The 25,278-nt window shown below is 42.5% G+C and overlaps 7 protein-coding genes across 7 annotated transcripts; 3 read left to right on the top strand and 4 right to left on the bottom strand.

Annotated features, from left to right (window-relative positions):
- Positions 1–56: 56 nt before the first annotated feature.
- BCR41DRAFT_425347 (glycosyl hydrolases family 31-domain-containing protein) lies at positions 57–3,869 on the top strand. Its single transcript, XM_022030574.1, has 3 exons — positions 57–919; positions 1,192–1,481; positions 1,580–3,869. Exons 1-3 carry the CDS (start codon positions 104–106, stop codon positions 3,798–3,800), a joined length of 3,327 nt encoding a protein of 1,108 aa, XP_021877333.1. The 5' UTR covers positions 57–103; the 3' UTR covers positions 3,801–3,869.
- Positions 3,870–3,919: 50 nt separating this feature from the next.
- Positions 3,920–9,165, top strand: BCR41DRAFT_361469 (hypothetical protein). Its single transcript, XM_022025540.1, has 21 exons — positions 3,920–4,198; positions 4,280–4,384; positions 4,549–4,757; positions 4,941–4,951; positions 5,077–5,284; positions 5,393–5,560; positions 5,652–5,768; positions 5,857–5,890; positions 5,979–6,092; positions 6,175–6,231; positions 6,342–6,498; positions 6,594–6,792; positions 6,879–6,974; positions 7,045–7,154; positions 7,270–7,375; positions 7,481–7,564; positions 7,701–7,816; positions 7,939–8,026; positions 8,140–8,223; positions 8,342–8,718; positions 8,823–9,165. Exons 1-21 carry the CDS (start codon positions 3,955–3,957, stop codon positions 9,121–9,123), a joined length of 2,985 nt encoding a protein of 994 aa, XP_021877332.1. The 5' UTR covers positions 3,920–3,954; the 3' UTR covers positions 9,124–9,165.
- Positions 9,166–9,300: 135 nt separating this feature from the next.
- On the bottom strand, positions 9,301–10,170 carry BCR41DRAFT_425345 (hypothetical protein; the record flags this gene model as incomplete). Its single annotated transcript, XM_022030573.1, has 1 exon — positions 9,301–10,170. One exon carries the CDS (start codon positions 10,168–10,170, stop codon positions 9,301–9,303), a length of 870 nt encoding a protein of 289 aa, XP_021877331.1.
- A 208-nt stretch (positions 10,171–10,378) lies between these two features.
- On the bottom strand, positions 10,379–12,138 carry BCR41DRAFT_174415 (hypothetical protein). Its single transcript, XM_022019720.1, has one exon. It carries the CDS (start codon positions 12,076–12,078, stop codon positions 10,600–10,602), a length of 1,479 nt encoding a protein of 492 aa, XP_021877330.1. The 5' UTR covers positions 12,079–12,138; the 3' UTR covers positions 10,379–10,599.
- Positions 12,139–17,350: 5,212 nt separating this feature from the next.
- BCR41DRAFT_312042 (regulator of chromosome condensation 1/beta-lactamase-inhibitor protein II) lies at positions 17,351–18,805 on the bottom strand (the record flags this gene model as incomplete). Its single annotated transcript, XM_022021066.1, has 3 exons — positions 17,351–18,157; positions 18,307–18,480; positions 18,560–18,805. Coding segments are annotated over 3 exons (1,227 nt in total), but the record flags the coding sequence as incomplete, so codon positions are not given.
- A 349-nt stretch (positions 18,806–19,154) lies between these two features.
- On the bottom strand, positions 19,155–20,812 carry BCR41DRAFT_174385 (Adenosylhomocysteinase). Its single transcript, XM_022019719.1, has 2 exons — positions 20,426–20,812; positions 19,155–20,328 (listed from the first exon to the last, which is right to left on the bottom strand). The coding sequence occupies exons 1-2, from the start codon at positions 20,633–20,635 to the stop codon at positions 19,318–19,320; spliced, it is 1,221 nt and encodes a 406-aa protein (XP_021877328.1). The 5' UTR covers positions 20,636–20,812; the 3' UTR covers positions 19,155–19,317.
- Positions 20,813–21,374: 562 nt separating this feature from the next.
- Positions 21,375–24,134, top strand: BCR41DRAFT_425342 (hypothetical protein; the record flags this gene model as incomplete). Its single annotated transcript, XM_022030572.1, has 8 exons — positions 21,375–21,664; positions 21,858–21,927; positions 22,020–22,196; positions 22,306–22,534; positions 22,634–22,772; positions 22,906–23,052; positions 23,178–23,745; positions 23,825–24,134. The coding sequence occupies exons 1-8, from the start codon at positions 21,454–21,456 to the stop codon at positions 24,132–24,134; spliced, it is 1,851 nt and encodes a 616-aa protein (XP_021877327.1). The 5' UTR covers positions 21,375–21,453.
- Positions 24,135–25,278: the final 1,144 nt, after the last annotated feature.

The raw sequence follows: 25,278 nt of genomic DNA, 5'->3' as shown, positions 1-25,278 counted from the left end.
TTTCTCTGTGGCGCGTCTTTCTGGACTGTTATTCCATCTTTGACTTTCTGCCTTTTGTCTTGTTTCCTCGCTTACTTCTACACCTGCCTGCTCCCTTCCTTGCATGCATCCGACCCTACTCCTCTTCTGTTCACACTTACGCACTCATAACCCTGTTTTTTCAAGAACTTCTGTCTCCATGACTCACCAACTTAAGAATCTCGTGAGGACCACTCTAGATGCCATTGGCACGACTGTCGCTGAGCCTCTCACTTCTGACTACAAGATTTTATCGTCATTACCTTCTTTTCATCATTTCCCGAGCGCCAGTGATGGCTTTTTCCCTTCGAGTCCTATCCAATTGCCAGTAGAAAAGAACGACCAAGTTCTACTTCAGCTTGGTCTAACCCGAAAGGCAAAAATGGGTCCTAAGTTTGGTCCTGATCCTTCACTGTTGACAATGAAATGCCAGGCACAGTCTGCTACAAGGCTATGCATCGAGATTGAAAATGCGGCACATCAGGCTTGGAAAGTGCCCCACTCCATTGTACCTCGTTATCCACCTAGTAATCCTGTCAAACGTCATCAAGAGTTGGATGAAACGCTGGACTATGAAATGATTTGGAATGATCCTAATTCTTTTTCTTTCACAGTCCTGCGCAAGGGGACAGGCGAAAAATTGTTTGATACATCCTCCTTGGGAGTGACTATGAAAGACCAGTACATTGAACTTTCAACACATCTTGGCGGCAAAGGAGAACGAGGAGGGCAGGTTGCCAATCTGTATGGCCTGGGTGAGAATGTAGGCCCGCTACGCCGCCAGCCAGGCACGACGACGACGATGTGGGCCCGTGATAGCCCTTGCAAACCTAATACGAACCTTTATGGATGCCATCCTTTTTACATGGAAGTCCTTCCATCTGGCTCCGCCCATGGTGTGGTAAGTCGTCATGAGAAAAATGTTAAAAAAGCGTCATTGCGTCGTCACAACTCTCCTGAAACTTTTTCGGAGTTGGTTTTGTAATCAGCCTTCATCATGATACGAAGGAATAAATCAGGGCATACAGATGATTGGATACAATAATGTTTAAAAAAGTTATCTGTTATCTTTACATCTGCCCAATTTGAATTAAAGACGAATTTGACATCACTACGCTTCCAGATCTTAACACAGCGTCAATTTTTTTTTTTTTTTTTTTTAATATAAAAAAGCTTCTTTTAAGCTCAAATGGCATGGACATTGTGTTCTCTCCAGAAGGCGACAAGCTGACTTACAAGGTTATCGGGGGTGCTGTAGAACTATATATCTTTACAGGTCCAACTCCACAGCAGGTCATTCAACAATATACAGAGTTAATTGGACGGCCTTGTATGATTCCCTATTATGCTCAAGGATTTCACATATGTCGATGGGGCTATGATACCCTGGATAAAGTTAAGGACGTTGTAGCAAAATTCAAGAAACATTCTCTACCCCTCGAGGCCATGTGGGTCGACATTGAGTACGTTAAAAAAAAAAAAAAAAAAAAAAAAAAAAGTTATTAGGTCTTTGACCTGAAGTTAATACTCATATACTACTCAATAATGATGCCTTCCCTAGCTACATGAAGGACTATAAATGCTTCACTTTTGATGAAGAACGGTTCCCAGTCAAGCAGCTAGCAGAGTATGTGGACCAGTTGCATGCACAAGATCAGCATATGGTCATGATCTTGGATCCAGGTATCAAAGTCCAATATCAGTCTGGTCTTTACGAACCATATGATGAAGGAGTGGCCAAGGGTTTGTTTGTCAAAAGGCGCGTCAAAGAGCTGGAAGTGGCCGAAGATGGTACAAAGTACCACGAGGGTGATTTGGTCGATTTTGTTGGCAAGGTCTGGCCAGGCAAAACGACCTTTCCAGATTGGTTCAATCCCGGGACTCAGTCGTATTGGACTAAATATATCACGGAGTGGTATAAGAAGGTCCCCTTGGATGGCATCTGGATTGACATGAACGAGGCAGCCAGCTTCCATGATGGGGACTGTTCACACATTGAGTCATCAGAGGATCGTCCTATACAACCTTCCGATTTCGCATTGGCGACAGTAGACCCGGATGAAGAAGCGGATGGCGCTGCCCGCATAGTACAGCCACAGCATGCGGGCGCTAACACGAAGAAGAAGACAGACCAGACGACAGACCACCACGTTGACCCAAAGGATGCTATTGCGCAGCACGAGCGCGAATACGAAGAGCAGCATGATCCTCATCATCCAGAGAGAGAGCATTTAGAGACTTCCATCTTGTCAGCTCGCAATAGTCCACCGCTCACTGTTGTGGATCAACAAAAAACAAAGCCTCCGATTATCTATAAACATCCGAACCAACCGCCGTATAAAATTAACAATAATAACGAGTATGCAGACCTAGAATATCGTACTATTTCACCTGACGCTCTTCATTACGGAGGCATCACAGAATATGACGCCCATAACCTTTATGGCCATATGGAGGCGATTGCTACCTATAATGCTATGCGATCCATCAGACCAGACAGAAAGCCGTTCATTTTATCGCGCAGTACATTCCCGGGGTCAGGTCAATTTGCGAGCAAATGGAATGGCGACAACTGGTCTGCAGAGTACGACTTAAAGGCCTCAATCTCTGGACTGCTCAACTTTCAGTTCTTTGGTATCAGTATGATCGGCGCTGATATTGGTGGGTTTGGAGACGCTGCTTCCGAAGAACTGTTGATCCGATGGCATCAACTGGGGGCGTTTTATCCTTTCATGCGCAACCACAACTGTATCACCAACCCTCCACAAGAGCCTTATATTACCAAGCTTCTAGGAGATATTACACGCAAATACCTTGACATACGATATAGGCTCCTGCCATACTGGTATACGCTCTTCTATCGATCGCACCAGGATGGTCGTATGGTTTGCTCGCCTCTCTGGATCCTGGATCCTAAGGACCAAAACCTGCTTTCAAATGACGAGCAGTTTCTGGTTGGTGAGTCGATCCTTGTCTCACCTGTATTGAAGCTGAAGCAGTCCTCTGTGAAAGCATACTTCCCACCTGGACGTTGGTATGATCTGCATTCTGGTCAACTTGAGGTCTTTGTGGAATCAAGCAGCAAATTCTTAACAGTGGAGGCACCTCTGGAAAAAATTCCGCTTCACCTTGCTGGCGGCCATATCCTGCCTCGTGCGGGAATTGTGCCTGATGCCTTTATCGGGACCACCACGCAGGTCAGGAAAGCGCCGATTCAGATCCTAGTTGCCTTAGATGAGACAGATTGTGCCCGAGGAGAGTATTATCATGATGATGATTCATTTAAGGCTGCAGATGGTACGCTGGTCAAATTCCATGCAAGGCCAGGCTTCCTCAGTATGTTCTCATATAATGCTAAGAGTTTTGTCGATCCCGCAAAGTCGAGTCAAAACGAAAAACCTGCTGAAATCGACGATGACACTACGATTGCACCTCACGGCAGCCGCAACCTTCGACCTACCAATGTACAATCGGTCCTGATTTGGGGCATTGGCCTAAGCAGAGTCGAACCAAACAAGGTCCTCAAGACGGGAACAGTATCGTCACCATGCCAAATTGAGTCTCATCAAATCCGTGTTTCGATCGTGGATCCTGTGACACCACCATCAACTGAGTCAATTCAACACCAGCGCGAACTTAGCGCGGTTCCAGCAGAGGAGATCTTGATCACTTGGAATGCATCCAAGGCGCAACTCCTAGTTGAGTTTAAGCGTCCCGGCGGTCTGCAGATCCTGGGCAACCAAGCCCTTGAGGTTGACTGGACAGAGGCCTTGGTGGCCTGAAATTAAAATTTAGATGATCGATATTAAATTAGGCATAGTTGTGCACGTGATATCAATTATATTGCTTGTATAAAATAAGCATCGTTTATCCAACATTCAACTTGATTCTTAGTGCAAGGAGACAGAATCTTAACATAAGATAAATACAAACACGATGAGTGACATGGATAAGAGTGATGTCTCAGATAGTGAAGACGATTTCAACATGGACGATGCTCAAAATGCTTCGAATTCCGAAACATTGGAAACGATTGCTAGGCTAAAAAAATCTTTGGAGGAAAATCCAAACCAATATGAACAGCATATCCAATTAATCGCGCTGCTCAAAAGTACAGACATGCTGGAGGAAATTAGGAGAGCTCGCGAGCACATGAGCGCCGCTTTTCCGCTATCTGAAGGTATGTTGCAGTAATATAACCTTATATCTTGACGCAATATATATATAAAAGAATATTAACTATTTTTCTGGTATTTTGCAGAGCTGTGGATCAGCTGGATAGAGGACGAATCTAACATGGCAGCATCGAGAGATGAGAAAGAGCATGTCCTTGAACTTTACGATAGAGCTACAGCCGATTACTTGTGTAATGACTTGATTATTCATGCTATTCATCCTATGGAAATATCAGCTGCAGCCAATTTTACCTTGTTAATTACTTATCAGCGAACTATATGGTTCAACGCGCAACCGACATTTTATATTTATTACCACCATTATTATTGTTATTTATAAAAAAAAAAAAAATAGCCATCAGGATCTGGAAATCGTTTTTAGACTATGTGATCCAGGAGTACATGGAGTCAATTGAATTCCCCGAGAATGATGGTGTTGTCAGCAAGGAGTATCTAACTGACTTGTTTAAGAAAGCAAAAAAGTTCACCGGACATCATGTTGCGCAGAGCCATGTTGTGTGGAACACATGGATGGAATTTGAGCTCCAACAGTTGGCCTCACAGGTAAAGATACTATTTGATCAACTAACATCCGAAGCCACGGAAGTTGTTCGCTCGTAGCTTCTAAACTATGAATGAAAGTAATCTAACTGATATTCTGCATATCCTCTTTTAATTCCAATCAAAATTGTCTTTTTTTTTTTTTTTTTCTTTATTTCTCCTGCAAATTCCATTATGACCATCTAGGATTCCCCATCGTAGGTGCATTCGATATATTTATGGAATTTCATCCCTCATTAGAAGCCCTATCATTCGCAACTCACCTTTATTAATGTTAATATTAATTATTTTTATTTTTATTTTTTTAAAAAAAAATGCCCAGTTTGGAGGAAATCAAGAGGCTTAAATTGTCCTACCTAGACAGGATCGCCATCCCACACGCCGATTTGGAGAATACATTCTCGAGTTTATCATCATTTATTACAAAATATGATGGTCAAGTCTATGAAGAATCCATGATTGAAAGCAATAGGATCGTGGGATTTACACGGAAGGTCTTAGCCAAACTTGAACCCTTCGAGGAGCAACTGGTAAACAAACTTCAGCGAATCATTTTGGCATTCTTCTGAGTACTGTGCATGGTGCATCCAACGTTCCATGGGTACTCATTTTTTTTTTTTCCTCCTTCTAAATTCTAGAAATCTAGCGGTAACGATGTGGGTGTCTATACGAGCTATCTCGAGTATGAATTGAAGCACAATAAAAATCATTTTTCACGAATCAGGACTTTATTCGAGCGAGCGATCGCTGTGCATTGCTTGGTCCCATCCATCTGGAACGAATACCTTGGCTTTTTGTTATCCTCTGTAAGGCAGCAAGCAAATCAATAGTATTTATACATGTCTAGGAGGTAGGAGCATGGGAGAGGACTGACGATGATTTATAATCGTTTAACAGAATCATAGCAAAAAGGAATATGACCTCGACCCGACAGAAATGCTAAGTGTAGCAACGAGATCAACTCGAAACTGTCCATGGAGTGGCGATCTCTGGGAGAATCGTTTTATCATGATGGTAAGTAACCGGTCAGTTTGCCCAGTATGCTAACAAATAGAGTATAGAGGGCACTACTGACAAATTCAACCTTTCTGTCCCAATGCAGGAAACTTATTTGAGACCTGATGAAGAACTTAATGGTAAGTTGGCAGGAAGCCTAACATGCTCCACTACGACAAGATGCCACTATTATTATATTCCTAATTTAACGTTAACAATAACCTATAGATGTATTGGCCAGTGCTTTAAGCGACTTAAATCTCCTTTCCAACCCACAGGAGCTTTCCAAAGTGTTATTAGCGCGCTGTTCATACAAGTATCGCCGAGCAAACAAAGATGAAGGTAAATAATAAAGGTATTTTAGTACCCATATTAACTATAGGATATTCCTTTGAATACTAATGTTGAAACTTGTTCGAAGCAGCTGGAAAAATGCAAGTGAGAGAAGCATTCGAGCACGCTGTCACTGTTATTGAAGCAGGTACGAGGCGTTATGTATAGTTGACCAGACACTCGTCTAATGTCTCGTACTCTTTAGTACAAGACGACTTTTGACTTTTCGCTTACTAACGAATTTATTTTCTTTGTTAGCTGGAGGAGACCCGTACTGCAAGTTGGAGCGACTGTGGATTGAGCTTGAGTCAACTTCTCTCGGCGATCATGAGAAAGCACGCAGACTCTGGAAATCGATCGAAGGCAAACAAAAATCATTCTCAGATTTCTGGATTGCACAGGCTGACATGGAGAGGTAAAAGCCAAGTCTACGTCAAGCAATACCAATTTTAGTGGCAAAAGCACGTCAATCCTTTTCAGGAGGTGCTAATACAGTGTTTATTCTCCTAGCAGGGCATTGCAAAATGACAAAGGTGCACGTCAAATTTTCAACCGCGCATGCCAAGTTTCTGAGACCCTGGACTGGCCTGAAAAAGTGTTTGAAGCATGGCTCTTATTTGAAAGACGGAGCGGGACTTTACAGAATTATAAAGATGCTTTGATTCGGATTCGTCATGCCATGAAAGCCATAGAGGCGCTTCGTGCACAAGTAATTTTTTATACACACTCCCAATCGTTTATTTTGGTAACCTAATATACCCTTAATGTGTAACGCTTAAATTCCTTTAACTTTAGAGTGGTTTACAGACGGATGCGAACTATAGTGCTCAAGCTGCGTATGAACCAACTACGGCAGTAACCACTATAGACGTAGATAATGATCAAACAAAGGTACATACTTTTTTATTCTATTTATCTATTTATTTGCTACGGTCCTTAACTCTTTAATATCTAAAATTAGAATCCTTCCAAGGACAAAAAGCGAAAACATTCCATCCAGAATGATAACGAATCCCCTGCTGCGAAGATTACAAAAACGGATAATGAAAATATAGCTGAAAAGAACAAGCCGTAGGTTTTGTGGTCAAGTCTGACGTGTCCAGAATCCCTACATTTTCGCGAAATTATTCAAGTATATTCATGTATTAACCATTTTTTTTTTTTTTTTTTGTGATCATTGTAATAGAGCAAAACCACTGGATATTAGTGCTGGGCGACATGAAGATACCTGCTTTGTCACGAACTTTCCAGCTAATATGACTGAGAAAAGACTAAAAGAGTTGTTTGAAGGAGTAATGCAAAGTTTCCTTTCTCTCACTGTGTAATACAATGTATGCTATGTCAACACTTGGAGAAAGACTCTGACATCTTGCCTTCTTTTTACTATGCACACCTAGTATGGAGAAGTTTTAAGATGCACTATTCCTCGTGCAGGGAGTGAAGGAAAGCGGCAATTCGCATATGTTCAATTTACGACAGCTGTAGGTTCACCCTTATCTCTTAAGAGCCTGTTGTCGCTATCCATTATTAATATCTTGTCTCCGTCCCGATCCAACAATAATAACTGAGCTTCTCTCTATTATCATTATGCTCCACTCATGTCCTCATGTTATAAAGGACGAAGCGCACGCGGCTCTTGCATTAGACGGGAGAGATGTTGGTGATCGTCGCGGTTTGTCTGTCAAAATCTCTGACACCTCTCAGAAGAAGCCTCGGGGAACCGGGAAGCCACCGTATGTTTTCTGGATAATAGTTTTTTTTTTTTTTTTTTTTTTTTTTTTTGAATCTGATCATATTTACACTGGTAATAACGTAATAACATTTTTGTTTATAATGTTTGTTTTGGATATTTAAGGCTGCCGTTTGTTAGCCGCCATGAACTACACATTTCAGGAATATCAAATGAGCTCAAGGAAGAAGATCTTAGGAAATTAGTGGCATTGGTATGTATCACTTTCCAAGTTACCTCGACGATTATGATTAAAAGGAACTGAAATTATGGTGACTGATAATTGTAATCAATAACTACATGTATTGGATCGATGTCGATCATTAGTACGCAGAGCCTACATCTGTGTTTATTAAGAGAGGCGGCGCGACAAGTGGTGGGTCCTGGGCTAACATCAAGTTTAGCTCTGAGGTAAATTTACTATTGATCAGCATTCACATACTTTTAATGCACCAAACGGACCATCTGGCTAATTTTTTTTTTTTAACCCCCCCCCCTCCAAAAAAAAAAAAAAAAAAAAAAAAAAAAGGACGACGCTGATGCTGCGCTGGCATTGAATGGTACAATGTTTCAAGGCAAGGAGCTAGTCGCAGCAAGACGTCTATTTACAAAAGCGGAGTCAAGTCGCCGAACAGATTCTACGACTGAAACATCTGAACAACAAGAAAATGACATCTCTTCTACCACCCATCTCTCGAGACGTCAGCGTAGGACGCTCGCAAGAGGAAAGGCTAAGGAAGCAGAGGGCAAAGAGGATGGGAAAAAAGAAGATGAAAGAGCAGTAGCATCAGCAACAACCCAAAACTCTGGTGTAGCTGATGTGTCTTCCACACCAAATGTAGTGGACGGGCAAAATGAACCTAATAAGTCGCTATCATTCAATACCACAACCAAGGAAAATGACAAGTAACTATTATTACTTTATTGTGATCTAGTTAACAGGTCAAAGCCAACAACCTACTGAACTCTCTGTTATATTTCGTTATTGTTATTATTTTCCTTGCTTTTAGGAGATCTAACTTCAAGACACCCTTGATGCAACCTCGATCAATGCAGCCACGAATTAAGCGGCCCGTAAGCCATACTCGTCCACCAATACGCGCCTTCAAGCCCGCAGCAATTACCACAGCAACAACGACCTCAAGTGTCGGAATCGGGCCATCAATTGCATCGTCCGTAACTGGGGCTGAACACAAAGATGGAGGAGGGGAAACCAAAGATGGGACTTCGAATACACTTCCAGTTCCCAAGAGTAATGCAGAGTTCCGAGAACTGATGCTTAGTGGAGCTCTCAAGAAGCGAGCTGCCTAAATTCTCAAGTTGTGATAGTCATGTAATAAAAATGAAAAGAAAACAAATAAAATATATGAAAAAAAAAAAAAATGAAAAAAAAAGAAAGTCATTATAATATATTGTATTACATTCTTTCAAAATCATTTTTATTATCTATCGGGAAACCACAAATAGATTCCAAAGATATGAAGAAAGTTAAGCAAGTGTCCAGCGCTTGAGCTCAGTAAGTGGATAAGGTGAATGGCCGGCCTTGTTCCTGTTTCGAATAGAATACAAAACAACATCCCACGATTCATTGAGGACTGAGACAGATGAGGATGCAGGTGTGGATCTCGATACCATTATCGTTGGTTCAGTCAGCAAAGGATCTGGTCCGGTATTGACATTGACATTAACATTAACATTGACCTCCCTATCTTTATCTTTATCCTCTTCCCTTCCGCTATCCTGCTTACTGATATCTTGCACAAGAGTATCGTCATGTTGTTGCCAAAGCATCGTGATCAGATCCTTCACCAAGACAGCCGCCTGGTCTGTCCACAAAACTCTGTTTTTCGTCTGCTCCTGCTCTTGCTCATCAATCCAATAGCATAAAGACAGATGATTAATCCGCTTCAATCTTAAGCCCAACTCTGGGAATCGGTGGCTGAGCTGTAAAGTTAATTGGATCAGAAATGGCGAAGGCTCGATTGCTATCAAGAGTGATTCTGGATGTGGACGGATCAATCCTCGGATTTTGGTGCTTGTTTGGACCGATTGAAGATTGTATTTATCAAGTTCCCTGTTATTATCGTTACTACTACTACTATTATTATTATTATTATTATTATTATTATTATTATTATTATTATTACTGTTACTATTATTGTAACTGTAGGTCTGGTTGTTGAGCTGAGTGATTTGACGATCGATAAACTGAATCAATTGATCCTTCCTGCTGCTGCCACTGCTATTACTGCCACTAATGCTGTTGCTGTCTCTACTGCTGCTGCTGCTGCTGTTGCTGGTTGGTGCAGTAGAATCATTCTCAGATCTAGAATCAGGATCGTAGAAGAACCCCACCATGGTAACATGACTTGGGTACCTTAACGCTTCGTTCATACACCACGGCTGATTTAAGGAAGCCTTGAAAAACTCTTGAACCTGTGTCCAAAGTGTCGATGACTTGGTAGGTTCCAGAATAAAGAATAAAGAATAAAGAATAAAGAGAAAAAAAAAAAAAAAAACACATTCAGAATGACTAAATGTAAAATCAATTTATTTTGGAAAAGCAGTGTGACAATACTTCTATTCATTTGTTTTATTAAATACAGCAATCAACAAAAACATTGATAAATGGTGGCAATTTAAACAGGATTGTTAAGGAAATAAAAAAGAAATGTAATGAGAAAAATAACAACCCCCTGAAAATAATATTGTAAACGAATGCAAAGACACGATAATAATGATAATGATAATGATAATGATAATTATAAAAATGGTAACATTTATAGTTTACAACACACACATCAAGTCATCCAGGATCTTAGGATGAATGTGAGGCTGCATTGCAGCTTTGGCAATCAGCTCTGTGTACTGCACTAGCAAGTGCTCATTGTCCTTCGAGATGACCCGCAATGTCTCAACAGTCCGCATACTTGCAGATGTATATGCTGGTGTCCGAACATCTGCCAATGCCACGCTTAACTTCAATAATCCTGCAACAAATCCTGGTTGGACTGCCATGTATCGCCTAAAGTCCACTTCCGATAGTGCTGCAAGGTTGTAGGTCGCCAACATGAGTGTTTCAAGATGCGCAAGTGTTGAATGTGGCATCACCAACGCCCTTTGTTGTTCTGTGACGATGGTCAGCACTTTACCCAACATCGCAGAGAGCGACTGAAAAAGAGGTAGTAAATACCCGCCTTCCTCCCATTTCTCCATTGCATCGTCTGTAAATACATGCAAAGCCGAGGACGATGTCGGTGTTGTCTTGTGGTGAGCTAATGCACGTGGTGGAAGCCGGCCCCCATGCCGCTGCTTCAAAGTCTCTTTGCGTAAATCTCTGTCCACGCTCGAGAGTAACAAACGGTTGTCATGACTGATGCCAAGCTTAGCAACAGCCTCTAATGCCAGGCTGGCATAATACGTATCCTCTGCATTCATGAAATCAAGAATCAGAAGCATGATCCATTGTGCCGCATTGGAGTCTGGTAAGATCAAGTATCCAGATAGATTCGCCAGAATTGTCAAGACATCCTTACGGTGTTCAAGAATTGCTAGTGCCCCTGAGGAAGGCAGCCATTCAGTCTTCATTTTTTGTGCTTGTGCCCTCTGATATTCAACACTATCGGTCTCCATATCATCCGATTTTTGATCTGATGATGCAATTTTGCCTTGATCCTCAATGTCATCAATGGATCCAAACACCTTCGTCTGAGGGGCTAAGAGCGTTCTCTTCAACACCTCTAAGAATCGAGGATGGCGAGCCAGGAACTCATAATTTGCAGGCAAAAACGAGAGGTTTCGGAGAATGTTGGATAGCGATAAGAACTGATCCTTATTAAATGACCACTCACGAAAGTCCAATGTTGATGCGGACGTTGATACTGATGCGGAATCTAATTGGTCCCGATGTTTATGCTCAGAATATGACTTGTACTCCATTAAATGGCACGCCTCATCGACGCTAGCCTCAAAAAGTTTTTGATATGTATCAAACTGACTACGTTGACAAAAAATCCCAACCTGCTGTGTGTGAAGTTGATGTTCTGAATCCGCCAATTCATCTTCACAAATGTCATTGAAATCTGCTTTATGAATATAACCGTCAAATCTCCATTTTGAGGATGTTGCTTCCATCAGATCGAGCAGGACATCCAAAAGCTCAGGACAATGCATGATCTGCAAATTGTCAGAGTCCTGTCTTGTCAAAGTCGATAGCGTATTGAGCGCGTTGGTGACTTCAAATTTCATGCCAGACTTGAGAGACATAGTCAATGCGTGGATATCCACGGTCCCTACCAATGTTCAAAGCAAGAGTATGAATAGTAGATTCGAAGTGTCAAAAAATTGATGTAAAAAATAAATTAAATAAAGATGGAGTGAACACATGTATCTAAATATTACCTAAATATTCACGCCCCGGAATATAGTGTGGAGGATTGTACTTTTCTAATGTCATGATGTCGAAGCCACCATAGGTGTCAACTGTTCTTGTAATGGGGTGGTACGCTACCACCATGGGCGGGGTTGGGGGCCGAGGCACTGCTTCTTCCGCAAACGCTACAGGCTCGGCTGTTGTTGATTCCACTTTTGTTGGTTTCAAAGAGGCTTCCTCTGAAGGCTGCGATTGTGGCCCATGTCCATGCTGTAGGTTTGATGGCAACGTAATCATAGGTACAGGGACCGCCATCATGGCTTGAGCGAAACCAAGGGTCGATTCAGATACATTAGGTGGAGGGGGGATCGGCCCCATGGAAGGACCTTTAATTGTATCATTGGGTGCAGCGGCAGTCGATGCTACAGTGGTAGTAGTAGTGGTAGTAGTACTAGTAGTAGTAGTAGCACTAGTAGGCTGCTCATTGACAGATGTATGGCTTACATGATCGGAAGCAGCCGATGGTCCTAGTCCTGTAGCATCAGTGGTAGCAATTTGTGTATCTTGGTGCTGTGAATCCGAAGGCTTAGGAGGCTCTTTCACTGGTGCATCCGCAGTGGTAGAGGTTGATTGCGAGGCGTCTATTTGAGACGTAGCTGCAGTGTCTACTGATGGTGAAGCACTATCCTTAGACTCTTTTGTGATTGGCTGATCGGTATTTACTAGTATATGCTGCCCAGCCTCAGCATTCTGACTCACGGGAGACTCCTGCATTAACTGAGCTATAGCTTGTCCTTGCACTGGGGACGGGGCCTGACCTTGAGTTTGTGCATGCACTTGCTGAGCTTGAGCCTGAGCCTGGGCTTGGGCCTGCTTAAGTAGCATTGCTGTTGGATATGGTGAAAACCGAGCTGTTGCATTAGGCGTTGGGCCAGAATTTGTCAAGGGGCCAGTTGTTGGGTTCCGAGTATTGAGCAAAGCCTGCTGCTGCTGGAGTATCTGTTGATGTTGTTGTGGCTGCTGCTGTGGCTGCTGATGAAGTTGATGCTGTTGCTGCTGCTGTTGTTGCTGCTGTTGTTGCTGCTGTTGTTGCTGCTGATGTTGGTGCTGCTGATGCTGATGCTGTTGTTGTTGTTGTTGTTGCTGATGCTGTTGTTGTTGTTGTTGTTGCTGCTGCTGCTGCTGTTGTTGTTGTTGCTGTTGTTGTTGCTGTTGCTGTTGTTGCTGTTGTTGCTGTTGGAAAAATCGGAGTTGTTGATGTTGATGTTGCAACTGTTGTAGATGTTGTTGTTGTAGTAGTGGGTTATGAAAACCTGCTTGTTGTTGAAGCATTGGCGCTCCAGGCATCCCCATCTGGATCTGCTGAGCAGGAAGCCCAGCTGATGAAACTATGAGATTGGGAAGAAAAAAATTAGATGAATACGACTGTCAGTACAAATTATGAATTGAGTGAAAGCCTATCATACAAAGGCTGGCATGTTACCTTGATTGTCTGTCTGCTCTGGCAAAGGGAGCACAGGAATTGTGCCTAGTGAGGGATGAACGACCATCCCACTATTTTTAGCATGCATAACCGCCTCTTCGAATGGATGAAGAAGAAGCGAGTAATGTTTCCGGAGTGTCTGAGCTGCTGTTGCAAGTGTGTCAGGGATATCGAGCTGACTGGAGATACTCTTCCATGCTTTTTGCTTCGAAACCTATTGAGAGTTATTAAAACAATAATATGGGTATACCATCGGGTTTAGAAACGATTTCGGAACATAGACAAACGTGAAAAACCATTAGTGTATCGATATAAACTTACGCTTTCCATCCCACCCATTGCCATGGAGAGTCGGAACAATAGAAGCAGGTTAATCTTCTTGCTTCCCATGCTTGGAATCTTGGTTGGCAACGGTGTACCGCGGTTCTTCATAAACTCCCTCAATTGATCTTCAAACTCATCACAGGTGATTGTAGTGTAATCAATGTTTAAATTTGGTACAACATTGTTGATCACAGGAAGGCTAGCGTTTGCAGGTGATGGTGATGACTGCGCTGATGTTGGCTGGGATCCTTGTGTCTTCTTTGGTCGCGCCATACTGCCAGAGAGCGCATTATTGACTGCTGCATGCACACCAGGCATTCCATTCATATTCTGAAAATGTTGTTGCTGCTGCTGTTGCTGTTGTTGTTGTTGCTGTTGTTGTTGCAGCTGCTCGATCTGTTGTCTCTGCATAAGCTGTTGGTGCTGCATTTGCGGTGTTCCCTGCAAGTGTGGCTGCCCTTGCATGTGCATCGACATAGGTGGTCTTTGTGCTTGTTGTTGTGGGGTATATGGTGGTGTATTGAAAACACCCTGCTGTTGCACAAGCATCTGCTGTTGTCTCTGCTGTGGAGTTTGTGCTGCCATTGGATTCGCCAGCGCATTGGATCCCATCTGTGGGCTCTGGTTGACCGCCTGTCCCGCTTGTTGCATCATTTGTTGCTGGAAGCTCTGCATCTGCAGTTGAGCTTGATATCGCTGCTCAGCTGCTGCATGCTTCTTCATCTTTTCGAAGTGCTCGTTTATTGTTGCAATTATGTTACTGTCGCCATTAGCGCCTAGTAATGCCTGCCGATGCCTCCGCTGAAGCTCCTCCATAGCGTTAAGGTAGCGCTGCTGGTTTGCCTGTTGAAGTAAGTTCATCTGCTGACGCATTTGTGGCGTCATAAATTGGACTGAAGGCCCATTTCCAATTTGAGCTGGTTGTTGGTGCTGCTGCTGTTGCTGCTGAGCTTGCATCATCATGGGTTGCGTAGGATTAACTGGAGTACTGACCCCATTTCGGTTTTGATTAGGCTGTTGTGGCTGTTGTTGTGGAGGTATCTGCAGTGGTATTTGTGGTCTTTGGAGGCTGAGGGCTGACTGTGGCTGTGAAAGTTGTTGAGTCTGTTGTTGCTGCGTGTTCGTATTGGGTTGGAATGTAGAAGAACCTTGAGATCCAGGTGGTTGCTGATTAAATGTCGCATTGTTTTGTGTCATGGCACTGATGTTATTAGTGCTGTTATTACCGTTGTTGATATTGCTGCTACTATTACTATTGTCACTATTGTTGCTGTTATCGTTACCGCCATTGTTGCTATTACTCGAATTGTTGGTATTGCCATTGTTGCTACTGATGTTGTTGTTATTTTCATTATTGGGTCCAGCATTAGTGACCGCAGCACCGGTGACACCATTATTATTACCACCATTGATGATCCCACTGTTTCCTGATGATGCTGGCGTCTGGACTATGGATGCACTATCGTTTGCAATGTTGGCACTACTATCAGCCGCTTTTGAAGTTGCAGGATTAGTCGAGCCACCTTCATTAAAGTCAACAAACTCTAAACCAAAAAGGTCATCTGCCATCTCTCCGCCACTTTGTTGGCTTCCGCCTGATGGATTTGCTTTAGCATCTACATTGGATGCAGACAAGACTTCGCTTGTGGATGGCTGTGGAGGTTGGTGAAGTTGAAAATTATTCATTAATGATGCCTGCTGATGGTGCGGTTGTTGCTGGTGTTGATGTTGCTGTTGCTGCTGCTGCTGCTGTTGTTGTTGTTGTTGATGTTGCTGCTGATGCTGTTGTTGTTGCTGCTGTTGTTGTTGAAATTGTTGCAACTGCAACTGCTGTTGATGTATCATTTGTTGGTGCTGAAAATGCCTCTGTTGTTGTTGACTCAAGGCTGCGAATGCAGGGTTAGCACCGTTCATTTGAAAACCAGGTCCACCGACGCCGAGGGCCTGCCTCTGCGCCATAGATAGAGGTGTATTTTGTCCCATTGCTCCTGAGTTAAGGTTGGGTATGGCATTCGGCATCGTAGGCGTGCCGTACATATTCCTGATCTGCATCCCATTAACTCCATTAGCTATACAATATAACCGAAAAAAATAACGATTACAATTTAAGTAAAATAATCAATCAAAAAAAAAAAAAAAAAAGAAAGTGTGTGTATGAGAGAAGGAAAAGGAGAAAAAGAGAATGAGATCAGATGATTGACAATACGCGTTTTCTTTGTTTCTTTTCCGAAAAAAAAAAAAAAAAAAAAAAAAAAAAAAAAAAGCAAATCAAAGTGAAATAAATTGATTCGTTCATTCATTTATCCATTGATTAGAAGGCATGGAAAGGAGACACATGTGAAGGGGGGAAGAGGAGGCAAGATTGATGAACAAACAGCATGGACAAACAATTAATTCAAGATTACTTACCATTCATTCGTCCAACCAAATTAGTTGGAGAGAACTGGAGTTGCGGATTGAATTGTGGGTTGCTGTTGGGAGTGTCGTTCGACATGGCACCAGCTATGCAATGAGTCCCAGACGGTGAGACAATGGTTTTTATAAAATCGAGATGAGATGGAAAATGAACCTAATGAAAGAATGAGAGAAAATACGAGTGATTTTCGTATAGATGCAAAACAAGTGGTCAGCACGACTAGAAAAGAGAGAGAGGGAAAGAGGGAGAAGGTGGCTGATTTCTCTTACCGAGTATATCTATGATGAGAGCTACACTTGCAAGAATCTTTATGATGGTATGATGGTTTGCGATCGAATCTGATGCTTAATGAACAGAAAGTAATAAACAAGCAATCTTTAAGCAAATAAAAGAAAGTGAAGTAGGGAACTCAGCACATACAACACACAACACGCAAACAGACGCGCTGACAAGATAAGCGCAAAGGAGAAGCGTAGAAGAAAGTGAGTTTTAAAAAAGAAAAAGATCAGAGACAGCGAATAAAAAAAAACAAAATAAAATAAAAAGAATTCAGCTTGAGTAAGTAAAAGATGAGAACATGAGTTAGAAATCAAAAAAAAAAGCTTCTTTCTTGATGCCCTGCTGTGCAATTTCTACAAAAACTAAGAAAAATGGCGGCAAATAAAACTAAAAAGCCAACACAAAGGAGCGACGCGTTGTGCACACCGTGAACAAGGGGCCCGAAAGAGTGAGAAAAATAGAAAAATTGGAAACAATGGGATTGAAATGTAGACAACACAGGTAAGAGCAGATGGTATTTCTTGATGGGCGTGATGGCTCGATAATCCTTCTCGCCAGGCCAGGGACATGTATGCAGTACACACGACCCAGGACTATCCCATCACGTGAATTGATCACTTCCTTTAATATGATATATATAAATCTGATCAAAGGCGCAAATCATCTACCTCTCTTGCACGGCGAGAATTACAGAGTGCTGTCCTCCTGCAGCAACCTTCAGCACACGACAGTTCTCAATTTGCTGTCCAGTCAGCTTTAATGGCTTTTCAACATCCTCTTCTTCGCCATTACCACACGCTAACATCTCGCCGAAACCCCATGCATACACATCTCCTGTTTGTGTCAAAGCAAGAGTATGGTTGCCTCCAACAGAGATGGCCTTGATGGAAGGTAAATCTGGAATTAAAGTAGGATGACGGATGGCTTTCTTATGGCTGGTCGGGTCTTCGGAACCAGGTTCCTCAGTGTATCCAAGTCCAAGTTGGTGGCTGTCTGAGCGGCCAAATCCATACAGCTTCCCATCCTTAGTCAATGCAATCGTATGGTGCTCGCCTCCTTGAATATCAATCGTCACCTCTGACTTGAGTGCATCAATTAGGGTTGGCGAAGAGATGTTTTCAGTTTTAGCGTTCTCATAGCCGCATTGACCATAGGTATTAAGGCCCCAAGCATATGCCCTTCCTTCTTTGTCGATGGCAAAAGAGTGATATGAACCAGCCCCAACTTTGAAGATGTTCTTGGCCCCGGTAGACTCTGGAGTTAAACCATTCAAGATACGACGTGCTACAATCCTGCGGCCAAGTTGCATTTGCTGACCATTACCCCAGCTGTACACGTGGCCTTTAACATCAAGAGCTAACACATGATCCGTTCCTGTCGCAATATCTACAATACCATTCAAGCCTTGGACAATGGTTGGAAGGTCTTGAACTTCTTTTTCTTTAGAATGACCTAGGATCCCCTCAGCACTCTGTTACCATATTCAGGAAAAAGTGCCATAAACAGGAATCATGATGCATTAAGAAACCGAACCAAAAAAAAAAAAAAAAAAAAAAACAATATATCAGCTAATTAAATAAACAGATGCGTGCTTCAAGGAAACGTATAAGATAGACTTACGCGGAAAGTTCCCCAGGTGTAAACGGTACCCTCTTCTGTCAAAGCTACAGTGAGGGAATCTGAGCAAGCAACCTTCATAATTTTGACGTGATCAAGACCTTCAACCGGCAAAGGCGTATATTCATCTCCAGACCGACCCAGAGTTCGCTGATCATTCACTCCCCATGACCATAGCTACCAGAAAAGAGAAATGAAACATTAGTTACATAATGTTGAATCGACACAGAACTGAGAAGGGCAAATAAAAGATTACCTTTCCGTCAGCAGTGAGCGCCATGTTATGTAAACCTCCGGCAGCAATATCAACAATCTGCTCATCATTCAATGCAGTGAGATTGGCTGGCTTCTTCCTAGAGAGAATATCTTCACCTAGCCCAAGCTGAGCACAGTCACCCGTTCCAAAGACATAAACGCGTCCAGGAGTAGCTTCGCGCGTTGGCCTGGGAACAATTTCTGCCACAGCGGACTTTGACTTTTTGAGGCTAGGCGCAGCGAAATTGCCTTCATGGGCTCTCTTGGTAGTGGCTATAGAAGCGTTGACGACGTAAATAAAAAATAAAAAATAAAAAAAAAAATAAAAAAAAAAAAACTTTAGTTGATATCCTGTTGATAATGACAATTGCTGTCAAAAACAAAAAATGATCAAGATGATCAAGGGACGTAATGTCACATCTATGGACTTCATTCTGTTATATTTGCTGTCCTGGGTGCTGCTCCTGTATAGTGATACCTTTTGACATTGTTCTCAATTGATCGAATGATGATGCAGAGTGGATGTTGAGGCAGGATGGGTTGAAATGTTCATGGTTTAAAAAGAAAAAATGACAGTCACATTTTGATTATTTGTATTTGTGTTGAGACAAAGTTTTTATAATTTTTTTTTTTTTACAACTGAAAGACTATGTGCAAGTAACAGACAGGAGTGAATGAGACTATTGTACAAGTTGAATTGATTGTTTAAGGAATGCAGAAGGGGGGAATTGCTGTACACTTGCACGAGCAAATGACTGCTTAGTAGCGGTAGTGCTCAGGCTTGAATGGACCCTCAGGGTTAAGACCCAAGTACTCAGCCTGGACAGGAGTCAATTTGCTAAGCTTGACACCAATCTTGGCCAAATGAGCAGCAGCGACCTCTTCATCCAACTTCTTGGGGAGCATGTGGACACCCAAGGGGAAGGATCCAATATCGGTCCAGAGAGCAATCTGAGCCAAGACCTGGTTTGAGAACGAATTAGACATGACGAACGAAGGGTGACCAGTAGCGCATCCCAAGTTGACGAGACGGCCCTCGGCCAATAGAATGATATGGTTACCAGATGCCATCTGGAAGCGATCAACCTGAGGCTTGATATTAACGTGCTTGACAGCGTTTTTCTTCAACCAGGCAACGTCCAGCTCAATATCAAAGTGGCCAATGTTGCAGACAATCGAATCATCCTTCATGACAGCAAAGTGCTCGCCACGGATGATATCACGGCAGCCGGTGGTGGTGACGAAAATGTTACCCTCCTTGACAGCCTCTTCCATAGTAGTGACCTCATAACCTTCCATGGCAGCCTGAAGAGCGTTGATAGGGTCAATCTCGGTGACGATCACACGAGCACCCATGCCCTTAAGAGCAGCAGCAGATCCCTTACCGACATCACCGTATCCGGCAACGACAGCAACCTTTCCAGCGATCATGACATCGGTGGCGCGCTTGATTCCGTCAATAAGAGACTCACGGCATCCATACAAGTTGTCGAACTTGGACTTTGTGACAGAGTCGTTGACGTTGATTGCAGGGACCTTAAGTTTGTTCTCCTTAAGCATCTTGTACAAATGGTGAACACCAGTGGTGGTCTCCTCCGAGATACCCTTGATTTCATTCAAGAGCTCAGGGTGCTTCTCGTGGATAAGAGTAGTCAGATCACCACCGTCGTCCAAGATCAAGTTGGGACCCTTACCGTCCTTGAAGGCGAGGAGCTGCTGCTCAAGGCACCAAATGTACTCCTCGTCGGTCTCACCCTTCCAGGCGAAAACCTGTCAACAAAAACAAAAAGATGAAGTTAGTTTTGATTAGTTAGACAGTTTATATGAAATTATACAGCATCCTAAAGGAATTAGAGAAAAGACATACAGGCACACCGGTAACGGCAATGGCAGCAGCAGCATGGTCCTGAGTGGAGAAGATGTTGCAGGAAGTCCAGGTGACCTCAGCACCAAGAGCGGTGAGGGTCTCAATCAAGACAGCAGTCTGAATGGTCATGTGGAGTGAACCGGCAATACGAGCACCCTTGAGGACTTGTTGAGGGCCGTACTTTTGACGGAGAGCCATGAGACCAGGCATCTCGTTTTCGGCGAGCTCGATCTCCTTGCGGCCAAAAGCGGCAAGGCTAATGTCAGCTGAATGTTAAACATGGATTTTGTAAGCAATCCGTTAGAAAAGCCAACACTGATGTTTTACAATTCCTTGAGTGAAGGAACATCGAAGATTATATTAAACATATTTGCTGCTGCGTTATTAGGCGAACAAATGAATGTTCTCATATTGCGCCATCAGATAATTGTGCAGCACCATGTTAGGCTCGGTGTAGCATGAAGATAGAATTGATGGGATAGAATAGGGTAGGACAGGGCAGAGCAGAATAAGATGGATCATTGCGAATGTCCAGTAGGGATGAAAACTTACCGATTTTGTAGGTCATGGCAAATGGGTTTTAAGGAGTTGTGGTGGTGGTGAAGGTGGTGGAAGGGTTGTGAAAGGAGCAAAGAGTAAAGGAGAAAAGAGAGAAATTTGATCCACTGTGTACCGATATTTATATTCACCAGATACGCTTGGCCTGGGACCTCAGAGGGAAGCGAAATCAAAGTTTAGCGAACTGACTTCACATTTGGCAAGCGCACTAATGATCCTGTGAATAAAAGGAAAAAAAATAAATAAATAAAAAAAGAAAACAAAAAACAACGTACACAACAATAAATGTGAATATACGAAGAGTCATCACTGATCGTCTCCCTCTGTGTTGCAGTATTGCGCACTCTTCGTTTTGATACTGGCTTCTCAAATCTCAGTGAGTGCATGTGCCCATAGGGATTGCATTCCCCAATTCTTTGTATTGTGCGACATTGGAATTCCCCCCACGCTTTTTCATCCCACATGTGACAATGGTCGTGGCTTATCAAGTCATGCGAAGAATGTCTGTGGGGGGTGTAGTAGCGAGGGAAAAAGCAGTAACTGAGAGAGCAATTCACTTGAAAGCTCCACTCCACAATACAGCTGTCATGGAGAACGACATTCCCACCATAGATGCCATTTTCGTCGTCCGATTTGATACCCGACGAGGCAATGTACTAGAATGGAGTGAAACTACGCCAGGTACTGACTTGAACTAAGGTGAAAAAAAAAAAAAAAAAAAAAGTACTTTTCTTATTTGTAGGCTATAGGCGAAATAACTGTAACTATTGCGAGTCACCTATGGAAATCGGATAAAGCGACCGTCTGCGACAGTTGTTTCGGAGTGGAACAAGGCATTTGTTCTGACAATGAATCTTTTTATTAACGGAAATAGGAATGGAAATAAAAGGTGTAGAGTTTTCTGCACTTCCAAGCGGTATCCATAGTCATTCCCAGGATGTGATGTGAGTACGAGCGAACACTACACGACTATTAAACAAATTAGCTATGAAACGTGTTACTAATTATGATTGTCCTCTGTACATCCCGCTTTTAGATATTTTCAGCTTAGAGGCTGCATTGGAGTCGCTGTCTTCGCAAATGTTCCCTCAGAAAACCTTGAGGATCGAGGCGCACAAATGGCCTCAGTGGGTGTGCTTGTCAAACCATCAGTAGAAACTGGGCGATGTGGACAGGTCTGGCGACATGTCGACTTTCTGAAGAGCCAAGCAAGGTATGTAAATATATACCAAAGCCTGGACTGCCACTTAATAGTAAAAGTCCTTGGCGGCTCCTCTATGTATTGACTAATACCAAAACTCGTTGAATATCCAATATCATAGAGACCATACAACCTTAGGCGCAGAAAAAGCAGATCTCGCTAACTACTTTGCACAGCATAAGGTGCTATACCATACTACAGCGTCGTCATCATCTTCTAATAGACGAAGTTCTTATCGTGCTCGCAACATACGTCGTATCAGTCGCTCATTCACTCTGTCTGAGCCTTTGCAACCTCTATCATCGTCTCCTACAGGACAACACGAGCCTGGAGAGATAGATGATATTCCAGTGAGTATTACTGGCATATGGAACTATCTTCTTTCGGGTACTATACGCTATTAATAACATCCTCATCGATCGTACTTTCACCCTCTTATCTCGATCTAGATATCTCATCCATCTCACCATTTCTTGCGGCTCGTCCACACAATGGGTCCAGCAATCTACACAATTTGGAAAGCTGCATTGACGAGGAAACGAATCCTCATTTGTACCAAGACACCCATCGAGCCTTCTTGTCTCTTTGGTAATTTTTTTTTTTTTTTTTTTTTTTTTTTTTTCCTTTTTTTCAGATACCCGAGTTCATTTAGCGCTTTATTGACGCCCTTCGATCGAATATGGGTATTCTTGTATTCTTGTATTCTGACATCTTGCCTCAGTATATAACATCTGTTTGATGGCAACTATTCCACCTGGAGCAATTTCATATTCACAGACAAAATTTACGGAGCGGATGCAGCCACTCTTTTGCGTGGGACTCCACGATATCGACAACATGCAAAATATTCAAGGAGGATATGTAGCCTGTATGTTGGAAATGACCATTTTGACCTTGAAGCAAAGCTCTCTTGCAATCTTTTCGGTGACAATATTTTTGTCGGCTGCCTTTTATTTATTCCCGTAATCCAATATGTTTTCACCCCTAAAATAGGCACCACGGACAAGCTGTTTTTATTTAAGCCCCAGCTCTACGATGTCCTGGTGGATCTTTCCTCAACTAATTACAAATCTGCCTATCCAAGGATTTGTATTGTTAATGAAACACTTCGAGAGAATGAGTTGGAAGAGTGCTGTCCAAATGCAATAGACAAACGTCGTTATTTCTCTATGCTACAGCAGCTGAATCGGTTCCGGAGACGGCAAGAATGGATGCAGCGTCACCTTTGTACTGAAGCTGCGTCAACAGAAGCATATGAAGAGAATGAGGAACTTAGTGAACTAAGCAGTACAGACATGCAAACTATTGAATGTGAGAGGTCTTCATCCAAGGGTGGCTTTAATATGTCGGATACGTTACGAAAGATGGTCACCGGTGGATGGTGGTGGTGGTATGGTGGTGATGGAACAGAGGACGACAGCCTTGAGCCTCTAATTACTACTCCTACATCACAAGCGGATTCTGAGCACCTATCCGGGGACAGAGATCGCCCATTGAGTGGCGCATGCTTGCAAGTTTTGCAGACACGAACTTGTGGAAGTGCAGATACGGAAGCTATCAGGTACTGTTCACTCATTTGAAACTTGTGTTGATGCCTTTTGAAGCCTTGTTTTAACTTTTTCCGTTCACTTTATGACTAGGTTTTTCCATAATTTGACTTCTACGCTACTTTCAGATCTTGGCCGTTTGATATCCTTTAAGACCACGGCTGCCATTTTTGATGATGATGATGATGAGCCACTCAGTCCGGATTTAGAGAACGAGATCTCTAATCGTCCTATCGAGATTTCGATACAAGATCTGCGCCAATTAGGATTAGACCCTTACAAGGATCACGAGTTTGTTCTGGAACTGGGACGGATCTACTTTGGAACACGTCTACAAGTGCAGCACTCTGATTGGAACCTCTGGTGTTGCAGAGTTACGAGCTGTTGTAGTGCATCTCGATGAAGCTCTGTACACTTTTTTTTTTTTTTTTTTTTTTTTTTTCTTAAATCATGTTCACCAGTTGTACTCTATCCATTTAGAAGCAAATTGTATATCTGTACAATATCATTAGTATTTAACTTTTATCTAGGAATGGAGATATATATTAGGCGAGTACAGATTCAGGTCAAGTTGTGGTTTTGTACATGACTCGTAAGGCTATGCTCTTTGTTTTGTTACAGATAAACAGTTGCACTTCCCAGAATTGAATCTCGCGTGTTACACCAGATGTGTGACGAAGGCGTAAAAACAGGATGCACAACCAGGTTGTGGGTCGATGTTCTTCGGTTTCTTAGACCCAACTTCCGAGAACAAGTGGGGGTAAAGGAAGAAATCCCAGATAACCTTAATTTCCTCAATTACGACGCAAACATCAGCGTGAGATTCAAGGAAACAACATTCATCTGATTCATAATCCGCTCTGTTAAGTTGATAAATAAAAAAGAGCAAACTGAAATAGAGAAATGAAAAAAAAAAAAAAAAAAAAAAAAAAAAAATTGCATCTAACAGCCGCATTTGAAAAAACAAGAGCTCTCTTGGGATAGAAGGCTAAATAAACCCATCCCTTGATTATAATCTTGCGATGTTATGCCCGCCATTCCCCTTCCCCCCTTTTTTTCTGATGCTTCTATTGATGCCTCAGCAGGATAAATAATTGTTTATTGCGATGTGGTTGTTCTGTTGCTGTTCTCAAAATGAACACACACTACACAAATATGGTTGCATTCATTATTTCTCCGCGTCCTTTTGCTTTTTGCTTTTAGCTTTTTGATAAAAGATTGCTCTTCCTTCAGCTTGCATCTGCTTAGTTTACTCTCAAAAACCCAAGTCTTTACCCCACCTCTCAACTGGGGCATTGTCGATGTTCCTCTCTTTCTCCCAAAAAACATCTGTCTATACAGCAATATGCTCTTTCCACTCATGGCTAACAAACCTTCTCTTTCTCTTTCTCTTTCTCCTATCCATTCTATGCGATGCGAACGGATCTGTTGTCATCTATACTATACGATCATCCTTTCCATCCTCATCCTCATCCTCTCTTCTACATTTTCTTTTTGGTATGAGAACAGTATACATCTACGATTGTAAAATGATTTCATTACAATAA

This window comes from Lobosporangium transversale (assembly GCF_002105155.1).
Source record: "Lobosporangium transversale strain NRRL 3116 chromosome Unknown BCR41scaffold_48, whole genome shotgun sequence".
NCBI lineage: Eukaryota > Fungi > Mortierellomycota > Mortierellomycetes > Mortierellales > Mortierellaceae > Lobosporangium > Lobosporangium transversale.
The sequence above is the reverse complement of the archived record's forward strand: the minus strand, read 5'-3'. Positions and strand labels throughout refer to the sequence as shown.